At 35.9% G+C, this 24781-nt stretch overlaps 13 protein-coding genes and 1 non-coding gene across 14 annotated transcripts; 8 read left to right on the plus strand and 6 right to left on the minus strand.

The window, feature by feature from the left end:
- Positions 1–991: 991 nt before the first annotated feature.
- On the minus strand, positions 992–1933 carry NCAS0A03960 (uncharacterized protein; the record flags this gene model as incomplete). The annotated part of the gene is made up of 1 exon (XM_003673293.1): positions 992–1933. The coding sequence occupies one exon, from the start codon at positions 1931–1933 to the stop codon at positions 992–994; it is 942 nt and encodes a 313-aa protein (XP_003673341.1).
- A 490-nt stretch (positions 1934–2423) lies between these two features.
- Positions 2424–3286, minus strand: RPS16B (40S ribosomal protein uS9; the record flags this gene model as incomplete). Its single annotated transcript, XM_003673294.1, has 2 exons — positions 2424–2831; positions 3263–3286. The coding sequence occupies 2 exons, from the start codon at positions 3284–3286 to the stop codon at positions 2424–2426; spliced, it is 432 nt and encodes a 143-aa protein (XP_003673342.1).
- A 612-nt stretch (positions 3287–3898) lies between these two features.
- On the plus strand, positions 3899–4826 carry NCAS0A03980 (60S ribosomal protein eL13; the record flags this gene model as incomplete). The annotated part of the gene is made up of 2 exons (XM_003673295.1): positions 3899–3902; positions 4231–4826. The coding sequence occupies 2 exons, from the start codon at positions 3899–3901 to the stop codon at positions 4824–4826; spliced, it is 600 nt and encodes a 199-aa protein (XP_003673343.1).
- A 407-nt stretch (positions 4827–5233) lies between these two features.
- Positions 5234–5557, minus strand: RPP1A (ribosomal protein P1; the record flags this gene model as incomplete). The annotated part of the gene is made up of 1 exon (XM_003673296.1): positions 5234–5557. The coding sequence occupies one exon, from the start codon at positions 5555–5557 to the stop codon at positions 5234–5236; it is 324 nt and encodes a 107-aa protein (XP_003673344.1).
- Positions 5558–6143: 586 nt separating this feature from the next.
- THI3 (branched-chain-2-oxoacid decarboxylase THI3) lies at positions 6144–8021 on the minus strand (the record flags this gene model as incomplete). Its single annotated transcript, XM_003673297.1, has 1 exon — positions 6144–8021. The coding sequence occupies one exon, from the start codon at positions 8019–8021 to the stop codon at positions 6144–6146; it is 1878 nt and encodes a 625-aa protein (XP_003673345.1).
- A 402-nt stretch (positions 8022–8423) lies between these two features.
- Positions 8424–9560, minus strand: NCAS0A04010 (GSK family serine/threonine-protein kinase; the record flags this gene model as incomplete). Its single annotated transcript, XM_003673298.1, has 1 exon — positions 8424–9560. One exon carries the CDS (start codon positions 9558–9560, stop codon positions 8424–8426), a length of 1137 nt encoding a protein of 378 aa, XP_003673346.1.
- Positions 9561–10747: 1187 nt separating this feature from the next.
- MDH3 (malate dehydrogenase MDH3) lies at positions 10748–11779 on the minus strand (the record flags this gene model as incomplete). The annotated part of the gene is made up of 1 exon (XM_003673299.1): positions 10748–11779. The coding sequence occupies one exon, from the start codon at positions 11777–11779 to the stop codon at positions 10748–10750; it is 1032 nt and encodes a 343-aa protein (XP_003673347.1).
- Positions 11780–12852: 1073 nt separating this feature from the next.
- On the plus strand, positions 12853–13413 carry NCAS0A04030 (uncharacterized protein; the record flags this gene model as incomplete). The annotated part of the gene is made up of 1 exon (XM_003673300.1): positions 12853–13413. The coding sequence occupies one exon, from the start codon at positions 12853–12855 to the stop codon at positions 13411–13413; it is 561 nt and encodes a 186-aa protein (XP_003673348.1).
- A 371-nt stretch (positions 13414–13784) lies between these two features.
- AFB1 (Afb1p) lies at positions 13785–14573 on the plus strand (the record flags this gene model as incomplete). The annotated part of the gene is made up of 1 exon (XM_003673301.1): positions 13785–14573. One exon carries the CDS (start codon positions 13785–13787, stop codon positions 14571–14573), a length of 789 nt encoding a protein of 262 aa, XP_003673349.1.
- A 359-nt stretch (positions 14574–14932) lies between these two features.
- On the plus strand, positions 14933–17926 carry RIC1 (Ric1p; the record flags this gene model as incomplete). Its single annotated transcript, XM_003673302.1, has 1 exon — positions 14933–17926. One exon carries the CDS (start codon positions 14933–14935, stop codon positions 17924–17926), a length of 2994 nt encoding a protein of 997 aa, XP_003673350.1.
- A 283-nt stretch (positions 17927–18209) lies between these two features.
- On the plus strand, positions 18210–18458 carry COX12 (cytochrome c oxidase subunit VIb; the record flags this gene model as incomplete). The annotated part of the gene is made up of 1 exon (XM_003673303.1): positions 18210–18458. The coding sequence occupies one exon, from the start codon at positions 18210–18212 to the stop codon at positions 18456–18458; it is 249 nt and encodes an 82-aa protein (XP_003673351.1).
- Positions 18459–18689: 231 nt separating this feature from the next.
- Positions 18690–18762, plus strand: NCAS0Atrna4A. The gene has a single exon. It is a non-coding gene; the product is annotated as a tRNA-Ala (tRNA).
- A 251-nt stretch (positions 18763–19013) lies between these two features.
- On the plus strand, positions 19014–21152 carry MLH2 (mismatch repair protein MLH2; the record flags this gene model as incomplete). The annotated part of the gene is made up of 1 exon (XM_003673304.1): positions 19014–21152. One exon carries the CDS (start codon positions 19014–19016, stop codon positions 21150–21152), a length of 2139 nt encoding a protein of 712 aa, XP_003673352.1.
- Positions 21153–21544: 392 nt separating this feature from the next.
- Positions 21545–24148, plus strand: NCAS0A04080 (uncharacterized protein; the record flags this gene model as incomplete). The annotated part of the gene is made up of 1 exon (XM_003673305.1): positions 21545–24148. The coding sequence occupies one exon, from the start codon at positions 21545–21547 to the stop codon at positions 24146–24148; it is 2604 nt and encodes an 867-aa protein (XP_003673353.1).
- Positions 24149–24781: the final 633 nt, after the last annotated feature.

A 24781-nucleotide genomic window follows, 5' to 3' on the forward strand; every position in this document is an offset into this window, starting at 1 on the left:
TGAAGCCAAACTGACTTTACATGGTCTACAACAATACTATATTAGATTGGAAGAACGTGAAAAGAACCGTAAATTGGCACAACTATTAGATGACTTAGAATTTAACCAAGTCATCATTTTTGTTAAATCTACAAACAGAGCCAATGAATTGACTAAATTATTGAATGACTCGAATTTCCCAGCTATCACTGTACATGGTCATATGAAACAAGAGGAACGTATCGCTCGTTATAAGGCCTTCAAGGATTTCGAAAAACGTATCTGTGTTTCTACTGATGTTTTCGGTAGAGGTATTGATATTGAACGTATTAATTTGGCTATTAACTACGATTTAACCACAGAAGCTGACCAATACTTACATCGTGTTGGTAGAGCAGGTAGATTCGGTACTAAAGGTTTGGCTATTTCTTTTGTTTCCTCCAAGGAAGAAGAAGAAGTCCTAGCCAAGATTCAAGAACGTTTTGATGTTAAAATAGCTGAATTTCCAGAAGAAGGTATCGATCCATCCACCTACTTAAACAATTGAATAATATTCCGTGGATGTTACGAGGTACCTATTGTCTGTTGTTCGTTGTATTGTAATGTGTTCCCATTAAAGGATCATATATTATGTTAAACATCTTTCATGAATATATTAATAAATAGAAGTAGAATAGGAACTCTTTATATATTGAATGTATAATTTTTCTGTGTTATCAGTATTATTATCCGGTTAGCGTAAATGGGTGTAACGCTAAATATATATATGTTTGTCTGTCTGTTATAATTTGTTCATTTAAGAATTTGACTTACTGAGTTGAATTAAAATTACAATACGAATGTTTCAATAAAACTAATCGTTCTCATACCCAATTCAGATGGAATGTGACAGGAACGTATGTCGTCGGAGTTTAAGAAAAAATGAAGTCATAAAAATTGTCGATGGTCTTAATATATATAGATCAGTCAAGCTGCTTGTTACAAACAATACCCTCTTCAATTCTATTGGACTTCAAACTACATCTTTCAGGTCGTTGTTGATAGCGTTAAAAGTTCTTAGTTTTGGTAATTGCTTCATGGAAGTAACCTTCACGATGGTTTCGCTTGTCTCTGGAGGTAGGTCCCCCTCATTAGCATTTTCAAAGCCAGAATTTCCTTGACTAGCTAGGATCCTTATTGATGGATTAGTATTATGCGAAAAGATCAACATTTCAGGCTCAGTTACATCAGGATCATGAAATTTATCTTCCGGTTCTAGGATGGTTTGGTTTTCTGAAATATCTTCGTTGCCTTCATTTAATACTTGAGTTGCTAGAGCACCCAAGGTTTTCAACATTCCTGTCTTTACCCTAAACGATCCATTAGGAGTGTTAATCCTTGATGATGTAGTTGTTGATCCTTGTGTTTCAATAACAGAAAGGTGTGACGCGTCACTAATGGAATTATCATGTAAGATCTTCAATAGCCTATTTATTTCTCCATTCTTGTCTCTTATCTTTTTCTTATATTTCCTTACTTTTTCATCTTTCAATTGTAATCTACCAAGTAATGTCTGTTTCTCATGGTTCAGTTGGCATTTTAACCGCTCAAATTCCTGTTTTTGAAGATTTCCTTCAACTTCATATCGAGATTCCAGGGAGCCGTTATTAGTTTGCAGTATCATATTCTTTAACTTCAATTGCTGTGTTTCATGGATAGATTCATTTAGATATTTAATCAGTATCGATGTCGTATCTACAAGCTCTCGTAATTGATGTGAATCATTATTTGTAGTGCCAGCACGTTCTTGTAATTCTTCATCCTGCCCTATGGGAGTAACAACTCGAGTCCCCTCCACGCTCTTGATTATACCCTTAGCTTGTTCCAATATTTTGGTCAAGTTATAAGCAGGATAGTCATGAGTGACTATAGTGTATGGTGCAGTAGGTGTTTCATTAAATTGTTTCTTTTCCATCTCCTAACTGTATTTTAACTCCTCAATTAGACACAATGCTTCCGTATTTTTGGTATATTCCTAGTTGAATCAAATATAGAAATAGATTCCAACTGGTGTTTTTAAGGTCTTAACCAGTAACAGAACGGTTGTTCTAATAGTGGCATAAATATCACATCTATTCACGCGTTCTTTGAAGATCTTACGCGTATAGGCGAAAACAATGCGAAAGCTTCACATTTCGTGTCACAGTGGATTCCAAACACTAATGGCAGGTTAATGTTGTCGAAGATCGAATTCATCAAACGTACTGTCACATATTCAATATTCAGAAAGATCTAATGAAATTTGCAATATTATTATTTGACGTTTTTTATTACCTATAATATTAAGATATACATTTTATTTAAATTAAAGGTTATTTTTTATTACAGTTGATAAAAGAAAAATGAAATTGAGACGAGAAAATACCATAAAGTAAGCATATGATGTTCCCTTTCTTTTTTCTTCCTTAACGGTAGGATTTTTGGAATCTGGAACGAGCACCCTTACCACCGAATTTCTTTGGTTCTGGTCTTCTGGAGTCAGCAATCAACAAGGTTCTGTCGTAAGAGGTGAAAGCCTTCTTCAATTCGTTCTTTGATTGTTCATCAACGAACTTTTGATGGTAAGCAACTAAACCCTTAGCAATAGCTTGTCTAATGGCGTAGACTTGAGAGACGTGACCACCACCAGTGACTCTAACTCTGATGTCAATGTTGGCAAACTTGTCTAGACCAACCAATAATAATGGTTCGTAGACCTTGAATCTCAAGATTTCTGGTTCAACTAAAGTGATTGGAGAACCGTTAACCTTGATCAAACCCTTACCGGCCTTAACGTGGGCAACGGCAGTAGCAGACTTCTTCTTACCAAAAGTCTAATTAAAAAATATGAAAGACAGTTTCATTTTTTGTTAGTATTAGGATTCAAAGAAAAAAAAATGGAGATGATATGTGCTTTAAGAGATTCATCTGTTGCATCGCAATCTTCTTCGGATTTGGTCTTCGAAAACATTGATAAGTTTGGTGATACTGATCATTCATCTCTTAGTTGAGGTTCATTATTCGGGAAATTTCGTTACTCCTGTCGTTGGGGTCGCTGTGACACGGTCTTTCAATGTTTTTATTCTATAATATTCCTATGATTGGTCAGGCTTTAGCTCTCAATCACAGCTTTGAGTGTTTCCTTCTTCTATTTTTGCGTATTTCTGGGGGGTATCTCTTTTGAATGCTCTATAATTATTTTCAACTAATATCTTAACTCAGGACACAACTTTTATCATCCTTCCTCTTATCATATCAAACATACTTGGACACTTGGGACGGCAGACATCTTGTGCTTATTCTCTTGCTATATTGCTTCACTTGAACGTTACAAAGGCTCTTTAAAAATATCTCTATATACCTATAATGCCAAATCTATAATATGGATATTACTAGAATACCTGTGGAAACAACTGCCTAGACAGGAAGTTGCAAGGACCACCAGGAGAGCTCCTCAGTAAGCCGGTGTCGTTCCACCCCAGGTGTTCTCCCGGAAAGAAAACTTAGGGAGGGCCCTTGGAAGGAGTATGTCTGTCTGAACAAAAAAACTAAATAATTGAAGCAAAACAAGAAAAATTAAACACTTTTAAGGAGTGTATGGGTTTAAAGACAGTCAAATATTTTTCTTAGACCAGTTAACACCCATACCCGCACAAAAACACCTGGACCTTTCCAATAATTTTGGGTTTGCGCGTTGTGAAAAATAATGAAAATTTGAGAAATATTCTTTGGACTCAGCTTCTGTAGGAATTTCATTCTTTCACCATACCGAAATTTGGTCCGGGCAATATGGGATCTTGCAATGATAGTAGTCAATATTGAGATATTTGACCCATATATATTATCAGTTCATTAAATTTTAGGTAGAAATTTTAACAAATCAAGGTAAAATAACGTAAAAATGGGTATGTGATAACTACAACACGAGGATTTGACGATATTTTGGAAGGAATGGAGAAGCTTTGAAGAAAGAAAAGTTAAAACTACGAGAGAAAAGTACATCAAAGAACTAAATCGAGGATAACTAATGAATATGTGCTATGTCGAGTACAAGAATACTAAGAGGCACCTCAGTACAAAACCAACCAATGTTTGGAATACATTATTTCAATAACTTAAAGAAGTTTCTGCAGATAATCCGAAATATGTTCAAATATCATCATTGAAAAACTTTGAAAGAACTCTTTACTAACAAATATTGAATCACATTATGATTTAATCTTTTTTAATCAGCTATCTCTAAGAATTTACCAATTTTGAAGAACCACTTCAGAAAGCACTGGCAAGAACGTGTCAAGGTTCACTTTGACCAAGCTGGTAAGAAGGCTTCCAGACGTAGTGCTAGAGCTTCCAGAGCTGCTAAGATTGCTCCAAGACCATTAGACTTATTGAGACCTGTTGTCAGAGCTCCAACTATCAAATACAACAGAAAGGTTAGAGCTGGTAGAGGTTTCAGTTTGGCTGAAGTTAAGGCTGCTGGTTTAACCGCTGCTTACGCTAGAACCATTGGTATTGCTGTTGACCACAGACGTCAAAACACCAACCAAGAAATCTTCGAATTAAATGTCCAAAGATTAAAGGAATACCAATCTAAGATCATTGTTTTCCCAAGAAACGCTAAGACTCCAGAAGTTGAACAAGTTTTGTCTACTGCTGCTACTTTCCCAATTGCTCAACCAGTTACTGATGTTGAAACCAGAGCTGTTGAAGACAACGGTGAATCTGCTTACAGAACTTTGAGATTAGCCAGATCTGAAAAGAGATACAAGGGTATTAGAGAAAAGAGAGCCAGAGATTTGGCTGAAGCTGAAGCTGAAAAGAAGAAATAGATAACTCTTAGACATATGCTAAGTTTTACTGATTTGTTTCTGAAATATTTTATGTACATTTTATAATGGGAAGCCATCACTTATAATAATCCTACATCTTCATTGTTAATATATTTTCTGTATTTTCATCTACAAGTGTACTGACATTATACAAATAGACAATTCCAGCAATATTATGACGTTATAGGTAGCCAGTAAAATAATTGCCTATTAATTATCGGTATGGTCTTGTCCAAATTAATATTCAATAGTTTGATTGCAACATTGAATAAATATTAAACAAAATCTCTACTTAATTGCTTTATAGTTCATTAAAGAAAAAGAGATACATTATTATTATTATAGACTATAATATATAAATGGAAAATAAATTAAAAGTTTTAAACCTAATTAAGGTAAGAAACTCCTTAATCGAAAAGACCGAAACCCATGTCATCATCGGATTCTTCCTTAGCTTCTTCTTCCTTTTCTTCAGCAGCTTCACCAGCAGCACCACCAGCGGCGGCACCAGAGGCAGAGACACCGGCTGGGGCAGCGGCACCAGATGAGAAGTTAACCATCAAGTTGGTCAAGTTTTGGTTGTCCAACGCCTTGGCAAAGATATCAGCGTAGATACCTTCAACTGGAACGTTAGCAGCTTCAGTCAAAGTAATTAACTTTTCAGAAGTAATTTCGACGTCAGCATCAGCCAAAATCAAAGCAGCGTAAGACAAAGCAGTTTCAGTAGACATTTTTCTTAGGTGTAGAGATAATCGGTTTAAGCTAAATGAAGCAGACTATTTCCTTGGTCTTCTAATGTAAAATAGACTTAAAAGCACTACAGTGTAAGAAAAGTCGTCTTTTTTCGAACTGTATCTTCGCTATAACTTTTTTCGCAGATGAAAATTTTTGAAAATTGCGTGGTCACTAGATACGTTTAATTACGTTTTCTAGCCGCCGCCAATAATTTTTGAAATCCATGACCTACATACATATTGTACGTACAACTTCTCTTCAGGCGAACATCATCATGTACTAAGGGAAAGTACAACTTATCATATCTTACCGAGTAAACTTGGTATTGTTCCAAATTACCATACCATTGGTTTCTTGATAAGTTGCAATCTTCTATTTATAACATTTTGAATATATTCTCTTAAATTCTATCAATACTTATACACCCTATAAAAATATATGTAGGTACCATTGTCACCTGGTTTTAATGCAGAGTGTAATTAAGATGCTATATGCCCTTCAGAATAAATAATATATTTCCAATGTAACATCAATTTCATGATTCACTTTCATACTCATATAATTTGTTTTTCAGCTAGATAGTCACGGGGTGTTTATTCTTGCTCTCTTCCTGTCAGTTTCGATTTCTGCTGGAGAAACAAATGCTGAAGATTGTGAGTGATCATCTGAATCTAAGTATGGACTTACACTATATTCTGAAGGTCTTTTATGCTTTTCTTTCTCTAACTTCCATGTATCCACCAAAGCCTGTGGAACGTCTGTTGATGGTAATAGAATTTCTACCATTCTAATTTTATCATTTATTGCAAACAAAGGGTCTTGGACCATGTCCCTAAAATCACCGACGGTAACGATTTTCTTTGTTTCATAATTTTTAGCATTAAACGTAGCCATAAGATCTAAATAGTTCCAAGGTTGGATGTCGTAATAACTTGCATTAGCCTCTGGATGCAGAAATCTATCTACAGAATAACCTTCATTGTTCAGAACAAAAATATACGGTGTTAGATTCCACCGTATAATGGTAGAAAGCTCTTGCATGGTAAGTTGGAAGGCACCATCCCCCACAAATAGAATAACACGATGCTTTTCGACATTTTGCGTATGTCTATGGAAATTATGATTATGTTCCCTTTCGAATTCTTGAATGGCAAAAGAAGTACCCAAACAGGCACCCAGAGAGTAACCTGAAGACCCCCACAAGGATTGAGATATCCCCTGTGCTTCATTTGGGAATCTTGTTTGGTTGATACCGAATGCTGATGTACCAATTTCTGTAATTATTATATCACCTTCCCTAAACCAATGGGAAATTTCATTCCAGACCCATTCTTGTCTCAATAAGACATCGTCAGGTATTTTGGTCTTTGGCAGAATCATTGAGGGAGCCTCTTCAAAGATATATTTTATCTTACTTTCATCCAAAGAATGAAGTAAAGATTTCATAAGTGGTTTAATATGAATATTAGCATATACTGAGTTTTTAATCTTGACTAAATCAGAGAAAAGTAATACTGAATCCTTAACTTTGAAAACAAAATGGAATGTTGATGTACTAAATTCAGATAACATTGATCCAATGACAATGATAAAATCAGCAAAATCTACCACTTCTCTCACTGAGGGACTTGACAGGGACCCCATGAATACACCTCCAAAATGAGGAGTATTTTCATTTATGGCACCTTTCCCCATTGGTGTAACAAAGACGGGAAATTTTGTCCTCCTGCAAAATTCTTCCACTTCATCAATACATTCATGCCTAATAGTACACGCATCCACCACAATTGCCGGATGCTTACATTTATAAATCTTCTGCAAAATCTTATTTGTTATTTCCGAATTCACCTCTGTTGCATTCTCAAACATATCCAAATCTAACGGTATATCTAAAAACTTGGAGTCCACCAACAAATTCACTTGATTCACGGGCATCCCCATATAAACAGGTCTTTGTTCCATCCACGCCAACGTTATACACTTATCCACTTCTTGAAAGCACAAATCTGTATCATCAATGACAGTATTATAAACTGCAATATCACTTGCAATTCTATGAAACACACTATAATCTCCGTTTCCCAAAGTATGATGCAACAATAGTTGTTTCGTTTGAGCACTTGTGGGGGGCATCCCTACGATATGCAGGAGTCCCACATGTTCAGCAAATGAACCAGCCACACCGTTCAATGCGGACAATTCACCAACACCAAATGTAGTGATGAGGACCCCCAAACCTTTTAATCTTGCGTAACCGTCAGCTGCATATGCGGCGTTTAATTCGTTGGCATTCCCCGCCCATCGTAGATTGTGAACTTGGTACAGTTTATCTATGAGAGGCATGTTGTATTCCCCTGAAAGGCCGAATATGGTCTCTATGTGAAGTTGTTTGAGTCGATGGAATAAGTATTCTGATATGGTAATTTGAGGCGGGAGTGCATTGGTTTCTGTATATGACATGTTACGTTTTTTTTTGGAGGGTGGTATAGTATATATAATGGTAATGGGAGGTCGTAGTTAATGGTTAAGTAGGCATTGAACAAGAAGTTGTCTATTGAATAAAGTGATATTCTTGAAGTTTTCGTCATTGAAGTTTCAAAGCTGGAAAATTATTTTGCAATTGCTGTTTTTTCCTCCGAAGTCCGTTCCTACTGCTAATAGTTTCCTGACAAATAATGAATTAAATAATGAATTAATGACTATTATTATTATTATAATACTATATACGTAGTAGTTTTGGTTTATACAGTTGAATTAGAGAATAACGTGTAGTGGGATAAATACCACGAAGATGGTAAGGTATCATGATTATGACATTAGATTTTTAGTTCTAACGAATAAACAACTTCAATTAATAAATTATCATATTGGTATGAGAGCCAATTTTTGCTTTATAATCTCTAGTTGATCTGGTGTTAAATGACTCAATTCATCATCCACTTTAAACTCTAATAATTTCAAATCTGTCGTAATTTCTTTTATCTTACCTTCACCATATCTTAGTTCATCGAAATAAGTGGAACAAAGACATTGTAATGAATTAAATCGTTCCATTGGATCATATTTCAAAGTATTTATTAAGAAATCTACTGTTAACTCATCTTCCTTTTTAAATACTTTTGCTAATGGTATTGGTTTAATTTGTGGGAATTTATGTTCCATATAATTTGGATTCATGGCACAAATTTCTTGCTTTGATGGAGTCCCCAATATTTTAATAATTTCCACTAATTGGTCTATACCACTTTCTCCGGGAAACATTGGTTGACCCAATAATAATTCAGCCATTACACATCCACTTGACCAAATATCGATTTGATTTGAATAATTTGTAGCACCAAAGATTAATTCTGGAGCTCTATAATATCTCGAACAAATATAAGAAACGTTTGGTTCTGTTGGTTTTAATTGCTTTGCACTACCAAAATCACAAAGTTTTAAATTCCAAGAATTTGGATCCACGAGAATATTTTGTGGTTTAATATCTCTATGACAAACATTTTTCGCATTATGCAAATAATTTAATGATTTGAAAAGTTGAAACATGTAAAATTTAATTTCTAATCTTGACATTGATTGACGTTGATGAACGAAATGTCTTAATCTTTGATATAAAGATTGCGGCATATAATCCAAGATTAAATTTAGATAAACTTCATCATCAACATCCTTTTCATAAAAATAATATTTCAAATTAATTACATTTGGATGTTGAATTAATTTCATTATTTCCAGTTCTCTATTTTTAAACCTTCGGTCTTGTAAGACTTTCTTTATTGCGACCACTTCATCTGTTTCTCTTATTGTTGTACAAAAGACAAGTCCGAATGAACCTTTACCTATAATTTCCGTTGTCGGGAACGTTATCGTTATTGGATCATTATTACTGTCATCTGCATTCAATAATGGATGACCGCGATATACTTGTTTGCGCACTAATAAATCTTGCGGGTTAGTAATTACAGGAGAGGGACCAGATTCTTCAGTTTTTTGATCCATGATTGCTGTTGTATAATATAATGTCGTATCGTATCGGCAAAACGGATTTAGTGAAGTTATCCTATCTTGATCTTTGAAATAGAATATGGGAGCAAATGGTGGTGGTAAAACTTGGCTGTCCGACTAGTGAGAGGATTAGTTTCTGTGTTATGTAATAGTCTATTACGGGTTTCCGTGTGTTTTGTTCTCGTTGAATACGGATGGATGGATGCCCCTTGTAGTGTTGCAGAGAGTTGTGAAATAAGGGTCTCAGGAGGGGGACAGGTCACTCGAGTCGAAGTAGTGGTTTGTGTAAGTGAGTAGAGTAGTGGTAGACACACCAAGTTCGATGTTGAATCTAACTTGACCGGGCTTTATCCAAGTATCCATGAGAGATTGTTTGTTTGTGGGAGGAGCCCCTTCCCTTCCTTCCTTCCAATGGAATGAGATTTGCCTTCCCTTCCATTACTGGACGGCTTGTTTTGCTGCGGTGTCTGGGTTGGCTGTTAACGCGGGGGATCACACTGAAGAATAAGAATAGAAATGAAAATGATAATACATACGAGTCTTGCGTCCACTGTGACGAGTGAACTGGGTGTCGAAGTTGATCATCTTGACGATCCGGTCCTGTGTCAGACGGGTGCTCTTCCTCTTGGTAGTGGTTGTGGTTGTTAGGGTGGTCTGCTGGCAGTCCGGGTCCTGCGACGACACCAGCATCATATCGCTTAGTTCTTGTAGTCCATCCACTGGGATGGTCCGTCTTAACACATCGTATTCCGTCTCCTGGGGCGTGGGCAGCAGCACATGTCTTCTCTTCTTCATGACTATGCTGCTTGTGTGGCTCTGCTCGTGCTTCAAAGAGACCTGCTCCAGTTCCGGGTTGTGCACAGCGACCATTATGGACTTAATCCTTCCTAGTACGTTCATCTTGGTTTACTGTCACCACAGAAACAAATGCACTGATGCAAGGCCACTTGTGTTTGTATGTAGTGAGTGAGTGGACTACAGGCAGATCCTCGAACTACAAAGGAATGGAAGGAATAAGGGTGGTCAACAGACCCTCGCACGAAGTTTTCTGAGAACATATTTCAATTGACGCGGGGCCCCACGAAATATTACTACTAGATGGATGGATAATAATGGTAAAATAAGTATAATAGGTATGTAGAAACTAAAGACATATTGAAATCTGGCCCGGTTCCACCGGCTCATAACTTGGCTGCCCCCAGCACAAACTTCTTACCCTTCTCGATGTTTACAATCAATTCACTCACAGCAACTTTCACCAATTGGGTCTCCTTCGAGGATAAGTGATCTAGGATTTTATCATCCACACTCGTCACACACCCATTGGTAAGGTTGACGGGCAATGCAAAGTATTCTAAATCTTTACCCAATTTATCTTGCACCTTTTTACCGTTGAGCACCCCTGGAAGATACACGAACGCAGGAATCGTAGCTACTTGACTCTTTTCGTGCACAATACTCTTCAATATCTCCTCGGTAAACTTATAACCAGCCAATGCCATCGAAAGAGTGGCTGAACCTTCACCGTTCTTTGCTTTAACAATTTCATCACCACCAAATTGAACTCTATGAATAAACTCACCGTAGTGTTGAGATCCTAAAGCATCACTGAATTCTCTATTCAAAAACAAAGGAACAATAGTATTCCCTGAATGACCACCAATAACAGTAATATTCTTATCCATGGCACCCTTATCTAACCCTTTCTTCTTAGAACTATCCTGTAACCCCAAGAAATCCACCAAAAATGTCTCTGCACGAACTAAATCCAACATAGTCACACCCATAACTTTCCCAGCCTGGAACTTCCCCATCATCTTCAAAGTCTCCACCGCAATGGGCACCATACTATTCACGGGATTGGAAATAATCAAGATCCTAGCATCAGGAGCAAACTTCCCCGTGGCCCCAACCAAACTCTTGACAATCTTAGCATTGATCTTGAACAAATCGTCACGAGACATCCCAGGTCTACGTGGTACACCAGCGGGGATCAAGACAATGTCTGAACCATGTAAAGCTTCACCAATCTCAGAGTCCTTGAACCCTGTACATTCGGAATTGGTGTTGATGTGAGATAAATCCTTGCTTATACCCTCCACAGGTTTGATGTCGTATAGGGCAAGTTCGGTGATGTGTTTATTCAACTTTAGAAGTAAAGAGAGTGGTTGACCCACTCCACCGGATGCACCTAATATTGTAACTTTAACCATTGTTGTTGTTCTTGCTGCAGACTAAGGAAAGGGTTAACGTTTATCTTGGTTAAGAATGTCAAGTAGAACCGTATTTATATGTCTTGGTGAGTGTAAGGTTGGAGAAGATGAAGGTGTTTGTTCCATAGGTTAGGGTTACATTAGACGTCGGAGTAAAGGGCGTGTTATTGGTTAGCCTTTCATTCTTTCACCGCGAACGGCTTTATCAGCATGTAAATGTATAAACGCCGGAACAGTAGTAAAAGAACGAAAAGCATATAGTGAGTTGAAAAGTATATTGAGTTCAAGAATACTTAACAGTGTTTGATTAAACTGTGCCGTAAACGCATGGTGAAACAACCTGAATTTCCCTGAAGCTATTTTCTAAAATTTTAAAGAATATTGTTGAAGAGAGGGAAATAAGTTACTTTAGAAAATAAAACCATGGTCAGAGACCTTTGATTTTGTAAATTAACCTAAAAACTAATGTTACAAAATTCAATATTTATTTTTGTAAATCCAAATTTAGCTATTTATAAATTTTATAAAATCTTTGAAGTTCAAAATTCTTCAGAAACATATAAATAAAAAAATCATGATACATTTTCCTCCATTTTTCAATAGTAAGGGCCTTTTCTGAAGAAATATTCCCAACATATTTGGTACACACCTTGTGCCATTTTTTGTCAACTTATTAAAAAATTTAAATATACAAGTTATTTTTAAAAACCACTGCTCAAGAAACGCCAATGGTGGTCTAGATGGCCTACTAACGACTCAAAGCTATTTCGATCATTTTCTCAAAGACAATCTCTTGATCTAGATCCCAGGTATCAACGCAAATGGCGGAACATCTATGACTATGACGTCTTTTATTTTCGCGATTGATCGAGAATGCGTCGGGAATTCCCACGCGAGTTTCGTCTGAAACAATCCTGACAATGAACGACTACATCGATAACAGATTACACGAAATGCACTCAACGCTATACCAAATATATAAATAGTGACTCCGTTGGGCAAGCCATACCATCAGGTAATTATAAACTCCCGACAAGGCTGAAACAATATTTATTAATATCCCAGGAAAAAAAATGAAATTGCTGCTCTTACAGTCAATTATACAGATAATAGCCATTCCGGTACTCTCACAAACGATAACGTTACAGAAGAATAAGAACAATAATGTTACACAAGTAGGTGCGATCGAGGAGAATACTGTCTTTGTATTTAACGCCAATGCTGCTTCACAAACGTTTTTGTTGGAGCTTCCCTCATCATATCTAGTTTCACAGGAAACAACATCGTCGACTTCATCACATAATGATTCATATTTGGTTGCCGATCTATTGGAAGGCAACTTTCCAACATCCACTTACACAATGAGGAACTCATCAGGGAACAGTACTTTATCATATCCAATTACTTCTACATCTGCAAGATATATACAGAACCGAACATCTTCCGTTCAAAGTGAAAATTCTTCAACGACAAGTGATTACAAGAATACGTCAAGTTCCTCAGTACCACTTTCAATATCCACAAAGCACTCGGAGAAAACAACATCTGACACAGTTAACCAATCTGATGGAGCAGGCGCAACAGGAGTTCCAATCCTGTGTTTAGCAATAATCAATCTGGCTTACTTCTTTTAAATTCAGGATATTTAAAAACATATGACAATAAATTCATGGCATTTTACACATAACGATACCTTCCCTTCTAATACTTCCTTAATATATAACTACTTTGATTTAGTTTTGCTTTAGTTATAGTTTTCAGACATATAATAAAATTATATTATTTCTTCGCTCTGGGCGCTTAAATTTTTCATCTCATTGAGAACCTAATTAGGAAACTCATAATGATGCTGCAAAACTCTTTAACATCAAATTTTTTATTGATGATGATTGTTCATTGAAAACTCCATTCCATTTGAAGAACCATTGTTTTCTAACAATAGAGACTTCCCCTTATCTTATCGTTTCAACGCTTAAGCCATCGTAGTAAGATCTAAATAGAAACAATGAGATACAACACTTTCGCTTTAAAAACACTTTCCATATTGAGCTTTTTCACACTTGTGAGTTCTATTTCTACTGATACCATCACCAAACCAACTATTGTGTTAAAGGCCAAAGATTCAGGGGACTCGGCGGCTACCGCAAGTATTAATTCCATCGACATGCAAAGAGCAAGAAACTCTGCTGCTGCAGTTGATATGCCCTTCTTCACTGCCTTCTTACAAGATTTCGAAGTGAAATTGGCTCAATATACATCATATATGGGGGAAATGAAGTTAACTCTTCCTCAAGCAGTTGCTGACTATTATTATCATATTGCTTTCCTACCTTCAACAGCAGATTTGGAAGCGGATATCGCAAGCACTTTCCCCTTCACTCAATTTCAAACTTTCATTACAGCCTTTCCATGGTATTTGTCATTATTATCAGATGCTTCAGCAACTACTATTTACCTCCCTGAACAGTTTTTAACAGTTACCGTCGCTAGCCCATCTTCGGATGTCGTTAAGCAAACCTCACAACCATCGATATCCTCCTCCTCAGTACCTTCATCCACTTTCAGTTCTACTAGTCCCAGCACGACAAGTTCCAGTTCCTCATCCGTTTCAACTTCCCAATCAAAAAGAGTATCAACATCCTCATCAACTTCATCCTCATCCTCTTCATCCTCATCCTCTTCATCCTCATCTACTACAACCCAAACAACTTCAACAAAATCACAAAATAACGGGCTTCAAATTGAAATATTAACCCCTACAACATTTCTCCTTCTATTAACCTTTTTATTGTAATTTTTAGTTCATATCTCATCTATAACTATTTTAAAAGGACACTCAAATAATCTACCATCTTTATTTAAATTTTCTTTTCAAGTATTATGTATCAATCATCATTGAAGTTAAGCTACTGAATTTTATCTATTCATAAGTGTATACCTGAAATGCTAAACATTCTTTTGAATATAAACTGAACAGTTTATGCCATATCCATATCTCTCCAAACTCGCGCCGAGAGGATCAGAGCCAAGAGAGGCAAAGGGACCGAATACATGACAACATGACAATAGGAGAAGCACATCATCCATTCAAACAAAGGGTAAGGAGAAGAAAAGAAAGCCTGCTCCACACCAAAGGATATCATCTGATAGATAATGCATTTATGGCCTGTTTGTCCCCCTCAGAAGTTTACAGTAGCTCCAAGGTCCACGGACCTTCCAGAACTGGAAATTAATGATAATGAAATAAAACAGATATTACCATTACCTTCCTCCAACGCCCTTATATACCTTCATCCAGCAAGAGTATCAATTTATAACTTTAAGCCATTGGCATTGGTGGAAGCACACGAGAGAAGTAAAGAATCCATTGATGAATTTGGAGTTAATAGATTCATTGCTACTTCCACGTCATTGACTGAACCTGTGAAGGCATTCTTATCTGAAAGAGAAGTAGATTGTCAAGCATGGCCACAGGGGAAAGTGGTATTTTACGTGGTTACAGATAAGAATTATGTACTTGCATATCAAATATTGAAAAACTCTACCAGCCTGACCATATTTCAAGAGTACGGCATTCCTATTGTCAATCCTATTGAACTGCGAGATAATATAAACCATGATTATGATAATGATTCAGATGATGATACTCTAACAGTATTCGAAAAGAATAATTCATCTAAAATTATTCAGAATGGGTATACTGTAACAAAGGCAAGAGGATTTTTAAATTTTCTATCATCAAATAATGAAAATTTAGAGGAGATACCTGTGAAGAAATTAGAATTAAGGCTAAAAATTGTCTTGAAATTTGATTTCGAGATCGTAAGTATATTAGGATTCAAAAGATTCTCTAAAGAAGGTGACGGTAAATTCGAAGAAAATCTGCTTGTCTTGTTTCCTCATGGGTTGCAAATATTAAATTTGGTAGACTTCAAATTGAACAAGAATTCATTAATCAAGATAGAAAATTGTAAACAGATTTGCATTTGCAATGGACTTTTACTGGTGATTTCAGAGAGTAAAGAAGATAACAGCATAACTGTAAACGAAATCGATGCGGAAAACCAGACGGCAACAACTACCACAATACTCAATAAGAGTGGTTTAATTTCAAGTTTTGAATTTAATGGAAAAGTAACGCTTGTATTTGAAGATCATTTAGACTTCTTTGACCCTAAATTGAAAAAGATAACCTATTCGTGGTCAACCACAATGAAAATTAAAATATGCAAGCAACTAAATGAGAAAACTTTAGCAATAGTTTCCAAGAATAATAATCTTCATTTTTTCAGCAATTTAGGAAACCTACTATTTTCCACCAACTCAGATGATGAATTACTCGAAAAAAATTTAGACTATTCGGATATTATGTGCTTAGATCAATCACTACTAACTGTGGCTTCAACAGGTGATTTTGAATTTTGGCAATTATGGAAAGAATCACAACAGACATTTTCAGATTTCCGTGCATCAAAACCACATGTTTTACATGATAAAAACAATGATATTATTGTCTTTTCTCCTTCAGCCGATATTAGTATTCATCATGATGCGTTCCAGAATATAAAACTTCCGACAAAGACGTTGAACAATCTTCTCACAATGGTAAGAATTAACGCCAGCTTAAAACTTTTGTCGACATATATATCCAATAAGAACATGTTATTACTGCAGAACTTGGAAACAAACATATGGTATCACTTTCGTAACATCACAATCTTAGACATGCATTGGCTAGGAAACACGTATTTACTTTGCCACCTTGCGAGAGAAGATGGGACAAGGGCATTACAATGTTTTAGATTCCCATTACAAGGCATTAAAGCTGATGAACTTTCAACTTACAGTATATGGGAATTCGACATCCCCGAGCAATTGACAGTTTTCAGTGTACATGTTAATACCCTATTTAGATACAAATTACTGAAGATAAAACCTAAAGAAAACGTTTCTATCGAAGTACAAACGGAGAAATTTTTCAAGACCGCTGAGATCATATTGGTTACTAATTCGCAAATTATGATAATTGATGTAATATCTGTTGTCCATCCAAGTGGAATAAATATAATAAAAAAATTTCATCAATATGCCAGCGTGACAATCCCAACGGATGTCAATGTGAAACATATCGAATGGATAACAAATTATAGGGATGGACTATTATTTTTATCTGATCATAAGATATTCAAGATTGGAAAATTAAATGCGGAGGAATGGCAATCAGTCATCCTATTAAACAATATTGAAAGAATTGTTGATGTTTTAAATGATGAAGTGTTTTTAATTCAAAAAAATGAATGCGTTGTTTACAAATTGGAATCATTATGGGAGGATAAGAAGGCTTCATTGACTATACCATTAGAGGAAAATTTATATCCAATTTCAATTTCTCCCGAGACAGCTACAATCTATTCATTAAAATGTGTCTTTAACTCCACATTTTCCAGATTATTAGTGAAACACGAAATTTATTTAGATAAAGTGATTACTGCTGAATTAGATGAAGGAGTGGATCCAGAAGAGATTACCTTAGAATATAAGTCTTTGAAACATTACAAGTTTGCACTCGAAAAGATACTTTCATCCAAAGTTTTGATGAATCAGCCTCTAGATGGTATATTGGCACTAGTAAAATTATGTGATAATGTTGAAGGCAGTACTGCAACACCTCGAAAGCATACTGATTTACTCGAGATAATAAGTAATTGCTTAAGAAAAATGGAGACGAAATATTGGAACAAGATATTTTCTGGACTGGAAATGACTCCCAGGGATCTACTTGCATTTTGTTTGGAGGGGAACGAGGCTAAAATTATGGGTGTTTTACTGCTAGTGTTTATTAATTATGACGATTCGGAGTTAGTACAGGATTTAAGAATGGATGAAAACCAATCGCAAGCACCTATACCTGAAGAAGAAGAAGTTTCACAATTTAGATCGGAGCATTCAGTGCTGAGCTTAGTCAAAGATGAGGAATTAATGTTACGAATTTTAAGACTTCTAGTCACTAGTGCGGCAAACGCCACAGACTCCAGTAAGGCATCGGAATCATGGGACATGTGTTTTCAATTAATACGTCTGCTAAGTGAGTTGGACAGACAGAACAATACAGATCTGGTGGAAAAGGCAATGACCATGTTTCAGTAAGTATTACGTAGTATACTCATGTAATCAATAATCCCATCTCTCTACAAATTTCACTAACACATGTGACATCGGACCAATGAGAATATGATCTTAACTTGCTGGGCGGCTTTCGCGCGCATCGAGAAATTTACCGATAAAGCCCATATTGGTCGGACTGGCCCCTTACAAAAGCACTTAACTACACTTAGTATTATAAAGAAAACAATAAACTACTTAAATCTTTTTTGCTTCAATTCGCTAGGAGTTAAACCAAGTACTTACTTATCAAGAATAATAACCAACAATGTCTGATAAAACAGAATCGCCATTACATACTGTCGGATTTGATGCCAGATTTCCACAACAGAATCAAACCAAACATTGCTGGCAGGCGTATGTGGATTACCACAAGTGTATTAACATCAAAGGTGAAGATTTTGCTCCATGCAAAGTGTTTTGGAAGACGTATTCTGCACTATGTCCAGTAGACTGGGTTGAAAAATGGGATGAACAAAGAGCAAACGGTACCTTTGCTGGTGATGTCAACCCATAAAGGGATTCCCAAAAAAAGGATCTTTTTTTACAGAGATGTATATATACATCGAAATGTAGACTATACTATACTACTTTATTTATTTATGATGATACGTATTGGCAATAAAATATGATAACAATAAAAGGTTTAATTAAGCATGTTCGAGAATTTGTTATTGTTAAATTGTGAAGATCAGCTGATCTTATTTCTGCTTTATAAAGAACTTCAAAACTTAAAAAGTTTAAAATAGGGCACGTGGCGCAGTTGGTAGCGCGCTTCCCTTGCAAGGAAGAGGTCATCGGTTCGATTCCGGTCGCGTCCATTTTTTTGTTTAAATATATTTTTACATAGGTCATGGTTCTTTGACTCTTCATAAAAACATACTCTCTAAAACCAAAAGACTTCTTCAATTCATACGAAGATCTGCGTTGAATGAAGCTTTGTGTACCTCATACATATGAAATATTGTACTGTCCCCTACTTTTGTTGAAATAGCGATCGAGAAAATACGTTCGAATTAGAAAGAGAATATCAAGACAGAACAAGAAAAAAAAACCTTCTTAAAAGATATCGATGGCCATCACGAAGATATCGGCAGAATCACGATGGAAGATTATTTCAAGCTCCTTTATTTTAGGACCGAATGCTGTTGTTAGAGAATTGATTGATAATAGCATAGACGGTGGGGCAAAAAATATCTATATTGATATCGATTCGAAGACGGTAGGCTGTGAATACATATGTGTCCGTGACGATGGATCCGGAATAGATTATGAGGATAGACCCCAGATGTGTTTGAACCATTCTACATCGAAAATTAAAACTATGAGTGATTTGTCTACTTTAACCGCCCTGGGGTTTCGAGGAGAAGCTTTGTTTTTGATTGCAAGTTTATCCACGGAGAAAGGTTCAATGGAGGTAGCAACAAAGACCCAAAATGATAAGATTGGTGAAAGATGGTATGTTAATAAGGATGGTTCCATTCAAAATAACAAGAGAATGAAATCATCGTGCAACGTGGGGACGATAGTAACCGTGAGGAAATTATTAGGCGGACTACGGGCAAGATATTTAGAAACTTCTTCAAAGGCAAGGAAAAATATTGAAGAATTGAAATATCTTTTAAATCATTATTCGTTAAATCGCAGGTCCATTAGATTTTATTTTTCATTGGTTTCATTGGACAAAAATGGTACCGTGACCAATAAACAAGTTCAGCAATCCTTAGATACAAAACTTACCAAGATAAGAGCTTTATCCTCTTTGCTTCGATTGAGGAAACCAATAGATATGAATTTTAAGATGAATGAAAATTTAAAAATTAATGATAATGTTAGTTTGGAAGTAATATTACCAACAATGCATATCGAGTCAGATATTGTTAACGTGAAAAAACCTTTAAGATTCCTGTCGTTGAATAATAGAGCCATGTCGCTACAATTGGGGCTTGGTCATTCGATTAACAAACTAATAAATTCCGTATATCGAAGCTTTAAAATGTTAGATCCAATTGCATGGTATATCAATATAAATTGTGATGGAAAATTGGCTGACATTAATATTGAGCCAGAAAAGAATGATGTTTTAATAAAAGATCTTGATTTACTATTGGAAGAAATAAAATCCACATTAACCGATTACGTTGTAGCAGCATGTGGTATATCTGATGATAGATCTTTCAACAAAACGAAATCTGGATCTCAATTTAATTATAATGAGAATCATGAACTTTTACATTCCCGATTAGAAGAAGCTTATACAGATCAATCTAAAGATACCAGTGTTACACTGGTTCAAGCATCAAAAAATACTTCAGCTGCTATGGAAAAGCCAGAAGGAGACGACATCTTTGAGATAAATAAACATCCTAATGGATCTCATAGTAAAGCACGGGTACTTACCGATGGGTCCATGGTGTCAGATGAGGGTGAATGGACTCGTACCCTCCTCGATGAACCTGTCATAAACTTAATCCCTGAAGATGGCCTGGATCTAGATAGATCATCTATCCCTCCATCATCCTTGACGTATAACTATCAGGAACAATTCTTTATGAATGAAGATTTGGAGTTATCGAAGGATATTACCATTTCTAATCCATTCATGATAACCAAAATGAAGAGTAACTCTAAAAAACGAAACATATCGGGAGAGAACTTTAACTCCATAAAATTAACTACAGGCTTGAAAAACAAGAAAGATTTAGAGACGAAAGAATCAAAAAATAAATCTACTTTGTCGCAACGACCACTAAATTTCAATGTGGGTAACAGTTCTTTTTCGAAGGTACACCAAAAGTCTGAAATACCACAAAATAAAAACGAAAATATCATCATGGAACCGATGCAAATTTTTATAGAGGATGAAAGCGAAAGGGCAAACATTAGTAGAGATGAACCTCAAGAAAAGAAAGCTAAGGTAAAGATTTCTCTAAATTCACAGGCTTCTAACCATAATAGAAAATCTGGGCGTCATCTGTCAATGTTCTCTGAATATACGAACAGTTTTACGACCTCAATTACTTTCCATGGACTAAGGACAGCTTTTGACGATGTAGCCGTAGAGACGGCTTGGAAACAACGAACTGGTGAGCCATCGTCTATTCTTAAGGAAAAACTAAAGTCGATTAGTGAAAGCATTGGGAAACCGTATTCTTTATCAAAATCTTCAAAGGGGTGGTTCATCTATGGTTCCAATGATACATTAACATAAAATCTGTACTAGTAAAATAATATTCCCTACGTAATTTTGAGAGAACCGTTGCTCATGGTTTCCATTTTGAGTCAAAAAAGGTTTCCCTAGACATGGGAAAAAAGACCGTTGTGCAATGTACAAAGTAGGGTTAAATTGAAAACCCTAAAATATATTTGAGAACACCTAATTTTTCAGTTTGATTTCCAGAAAAACTAAAAAATAGAATTATCCAGCCCTTTATAAAAAGTCTTTAACCCCCCTAAATTTCAACAAAGAAACGCTTTTTACCTCATGATTGTTTTAAATATTGTTCTAAGTTTCCCGTTAGTTCGTTAGTCTATGTATATAACAAGTTGAACAAGGCCAAGCATTGAAGTACAGACTGTCAGAAATCCAAACAAGGATATATAATGAATAATAATATACCTGATAGCCCACCTTCAAACACATGTAGCTCTGAGATACTCGTTCGACAAATAAGCTTTAGGGATACAACGACCCCTAACACATCTGTCAGCAGTAACAACAATTCCACGCCAACGCCAAAGAGAAGAAAAGTCCTAAAAAAGTTCGTTCTAGTCCAAGATTACCCATCTCAGTCTGAAGATTCAGAATGGACACGTATCGACAGTAAAGGAAAGAATAGCATATGGTCACATTTTCTGGAAGGAAAGAAAGATCGTTCAATTTTAAAATGTACCAATTGTAATAATGTTTATCGTTACAATCGAAGGGAAGCCAGATATAATTCTGAACCTGCTGAACTTCATTTAAGAGATGACTGTACTAATCCTCCTGATTATTTCCATGGAAATTTAAAGGATGAAAGGATAATAAAAGAGATATGTAAGAAGAAGCTGGACAAATACCGAGATTTAAAACAATATATTAAGACGCAGTCATTCTTTGATATAGCCGTTGGGTTAATTTTAGAATCCCGTCTTTCCATCAACTGGGTAGAGTCCTTCACGGCCAAAACTCTGTGGTCAACAATGGCGTTAATTCCAACTGAGAATAACAGTAAACCAGAACAGATTTTTAAGCCGAACAAATCTAATATGAGCAACTTTATTCGCACAAAATCCAAAGATATTAATTATTTCTGGAGGAGTGAGATAGCATCTTCGGCTCACATATTAAATGAAAAGACCTTTACCAATAGAAAGACATTACTTGTATCGCTTACAAAGAGGTTATATGCACTCGATAATGTAACGTTCATGTCTCTTGTTTTTGATCACTGGTCCAATCACAAAATGTCTAACTATTTGGGAGTTTTACTGGTTACATATGATGAAGAGGAAGGAAAACAAATTCCTTTTCTAGTGAAGATGGACAGGTCTGATTCTCACAAAACAATCGATATAAGTCGGCAACTTGGCGAAATTTTTAATAAGTTTGATGGTTTGAGAACAGTAACTGTAGGTATGTCAACTGATAATGCTGCCAATATGCTAAAGGTACCGAAAGAACTCTCAAGAACTGGCCTGTTAGGGACTCGTTTTCTTGGCCATGTACCTTGTTTACTACATAGTGCTAACATTATGAATAGTACCATGTTTGATATGGTCGAAGAGGACAGTTTGGGATTTGTAGATTCTGAGCTTAAATCAAAATTATTAGAGTTAGCTGCAATGAAATATCAGTTGAATTCTGATGGGTCAAGGAATGAAATTTTAAAACAAGATATCTTTACTGAATATCTTCTATCAAATAACAGCCAACTTTCTTCAGAATCTGCCGATATTGGTGGCATTTTTAGCTTTATAACTGGTGACATTATTCTGAAGAAAAATAATCAGCTTGCTCTTAATATTAAATCAAGCAGTGTTAATCAACTACTATACCGAGAACTATGCGTTGAGTTTGGAAAAATGAATGGAGAGGAACCTTTGGCCATCAAAACATATTCAAAAACAAGATGGCTATCAGCGTTAGATGTTGTGCTCAGGTTACGAGAGTTGAAACCTGTCTTGATGGAGTTAAATCGGGAGCCATCCCTGGGAGTGTTTTTCGATGAAGAAGATTTTGTTCTAATGGACGATTTAACTGATATCTTATCTCCTTTTCGTTCTCTTTGCGAAATGCTTTCTAATGATACCTGCACGTTGAAGAACACCCTTCCTTTGCTTATTTCCTATAAGGATAAAATAGACAAAATATTCGTTGAAAAATCGAAAAGTTCCAACCTAACGCACAGACATCTCCCAGTTTTTATTCGTTTCAGAAGGAAAATGGATAAATACTATAAAAAGTATGTCAGTATGGATATTTGTTTATTATCATCTTATCTAAACATTGCATTTGTTGATAGCTCTGTTTTTATAGAACAGTTCCCTCGTGAGAATACCGAAATCAAAAAAAGTGACCATGTAATATCCGTTGTATCACAAAAACTTACTGATATTTTAATACCTTTTTTGAATATATCTTATTATCCCATTAAGGATAGCGATACAGAAGACATGATCGGTATTTCGAGCCATGCAGGAAGAGTGTATAATGCTGAAGATTATTCATCAGAAGGACAAGAAGAAAAAAACTTGGAATTTGAGGAGGAATTTGATGAATTCAGTATTAAGGATGACTTACAAGAACAAATCAGATTAGAACTTGAGCAATACCGTCTACGTGCTCTATCATTGGTCAAGGAGTATTCAAACGAGGTTTTATCCAAATCTAAAAAACGCTGGTCGCCATTCGACCGCCAAGTCCAGATGATTGTGGGGGCAGATGATATATTCTGGTCAAGGCATAAAAGAGAGTTTCCACTGTTATCATTAGCTAATAAATTATTCCATTGTATTCCATCGACATCGATTCATGCTGAGAGACTGTTCAGCTTGGCGGCACAAATATTTGACAAAAGAAAAAGCCAACTCTCAGATCAAATGTTTGAGGATCTTTGTATCATACGGTCCTTCTTACTTAGAATTAAATTGGGGTCAATCAATATCACAGATTGTACTTTAAATGATGCTTTAAGATTAACAAAGGAACTCAACTTGGAATGATATATATAATATATGTCTAAATAAAGGTTACTTCTACATTTACCTGCTTACATCAATGATTTTCGCCCTATAAAAATTGTACCCTGATGCCCCCATGATTTTTAGCCATTCGGGTTATTGAAAAAATTAAGGAAGCCCTTAGGCCAATTTTTGGATTTTTCTCACTTATCACGGATTTGACCTTTGTACATTGCACAACGGTCTTTTTTCCCATGTCTAGGTTTCCCGGACAACGAACAGGGTAACCATGGTCACCCATTTGGGTGTGGCTGGCTGAGGTGTACGGGTGGGTCTGGAAAATTAAGAGTGTGCCCTGTATCGAATGTGCTTTAATATTTGAAAAACATTAGGGTGTGGCTACAACCCTATGTTAAATGGAAAATTAAGCCTGGCTTTACAGAATAAATAATTATATTTTGTTGAGACGGTAGTCTAGCCGAAAAGACGACCCTAAGTGAACAATTATTTACTAACCCTATATATGATATAAGTACAAAACAACCCTTAGTCTGATCCATTAGATGTTGAACAATTCATTGAGCCCTCTTTTCATTGCACCCCCAAAACCCATTAGCTGCAGAAAAAACTACTATGACAATTGCTTGCGAATGAAGTGTTGAAAAATTCCGTTAT

The sequence above is a fragment of the Naumovozyma castellii genome, chromosome 1 (assembly GCF_000237345.1).
Source record: "Naumovozyma castellii chromosome 1, complete genome".
Classification (NCBI taxonomy): domain Eukaryota; kingdom Fungi; phylum Ascomycota; class Saccharomycetes; order Saccharomycetales; family Saccharomycetaceae; genus Naumovozyma; species Naumovozyma castellii.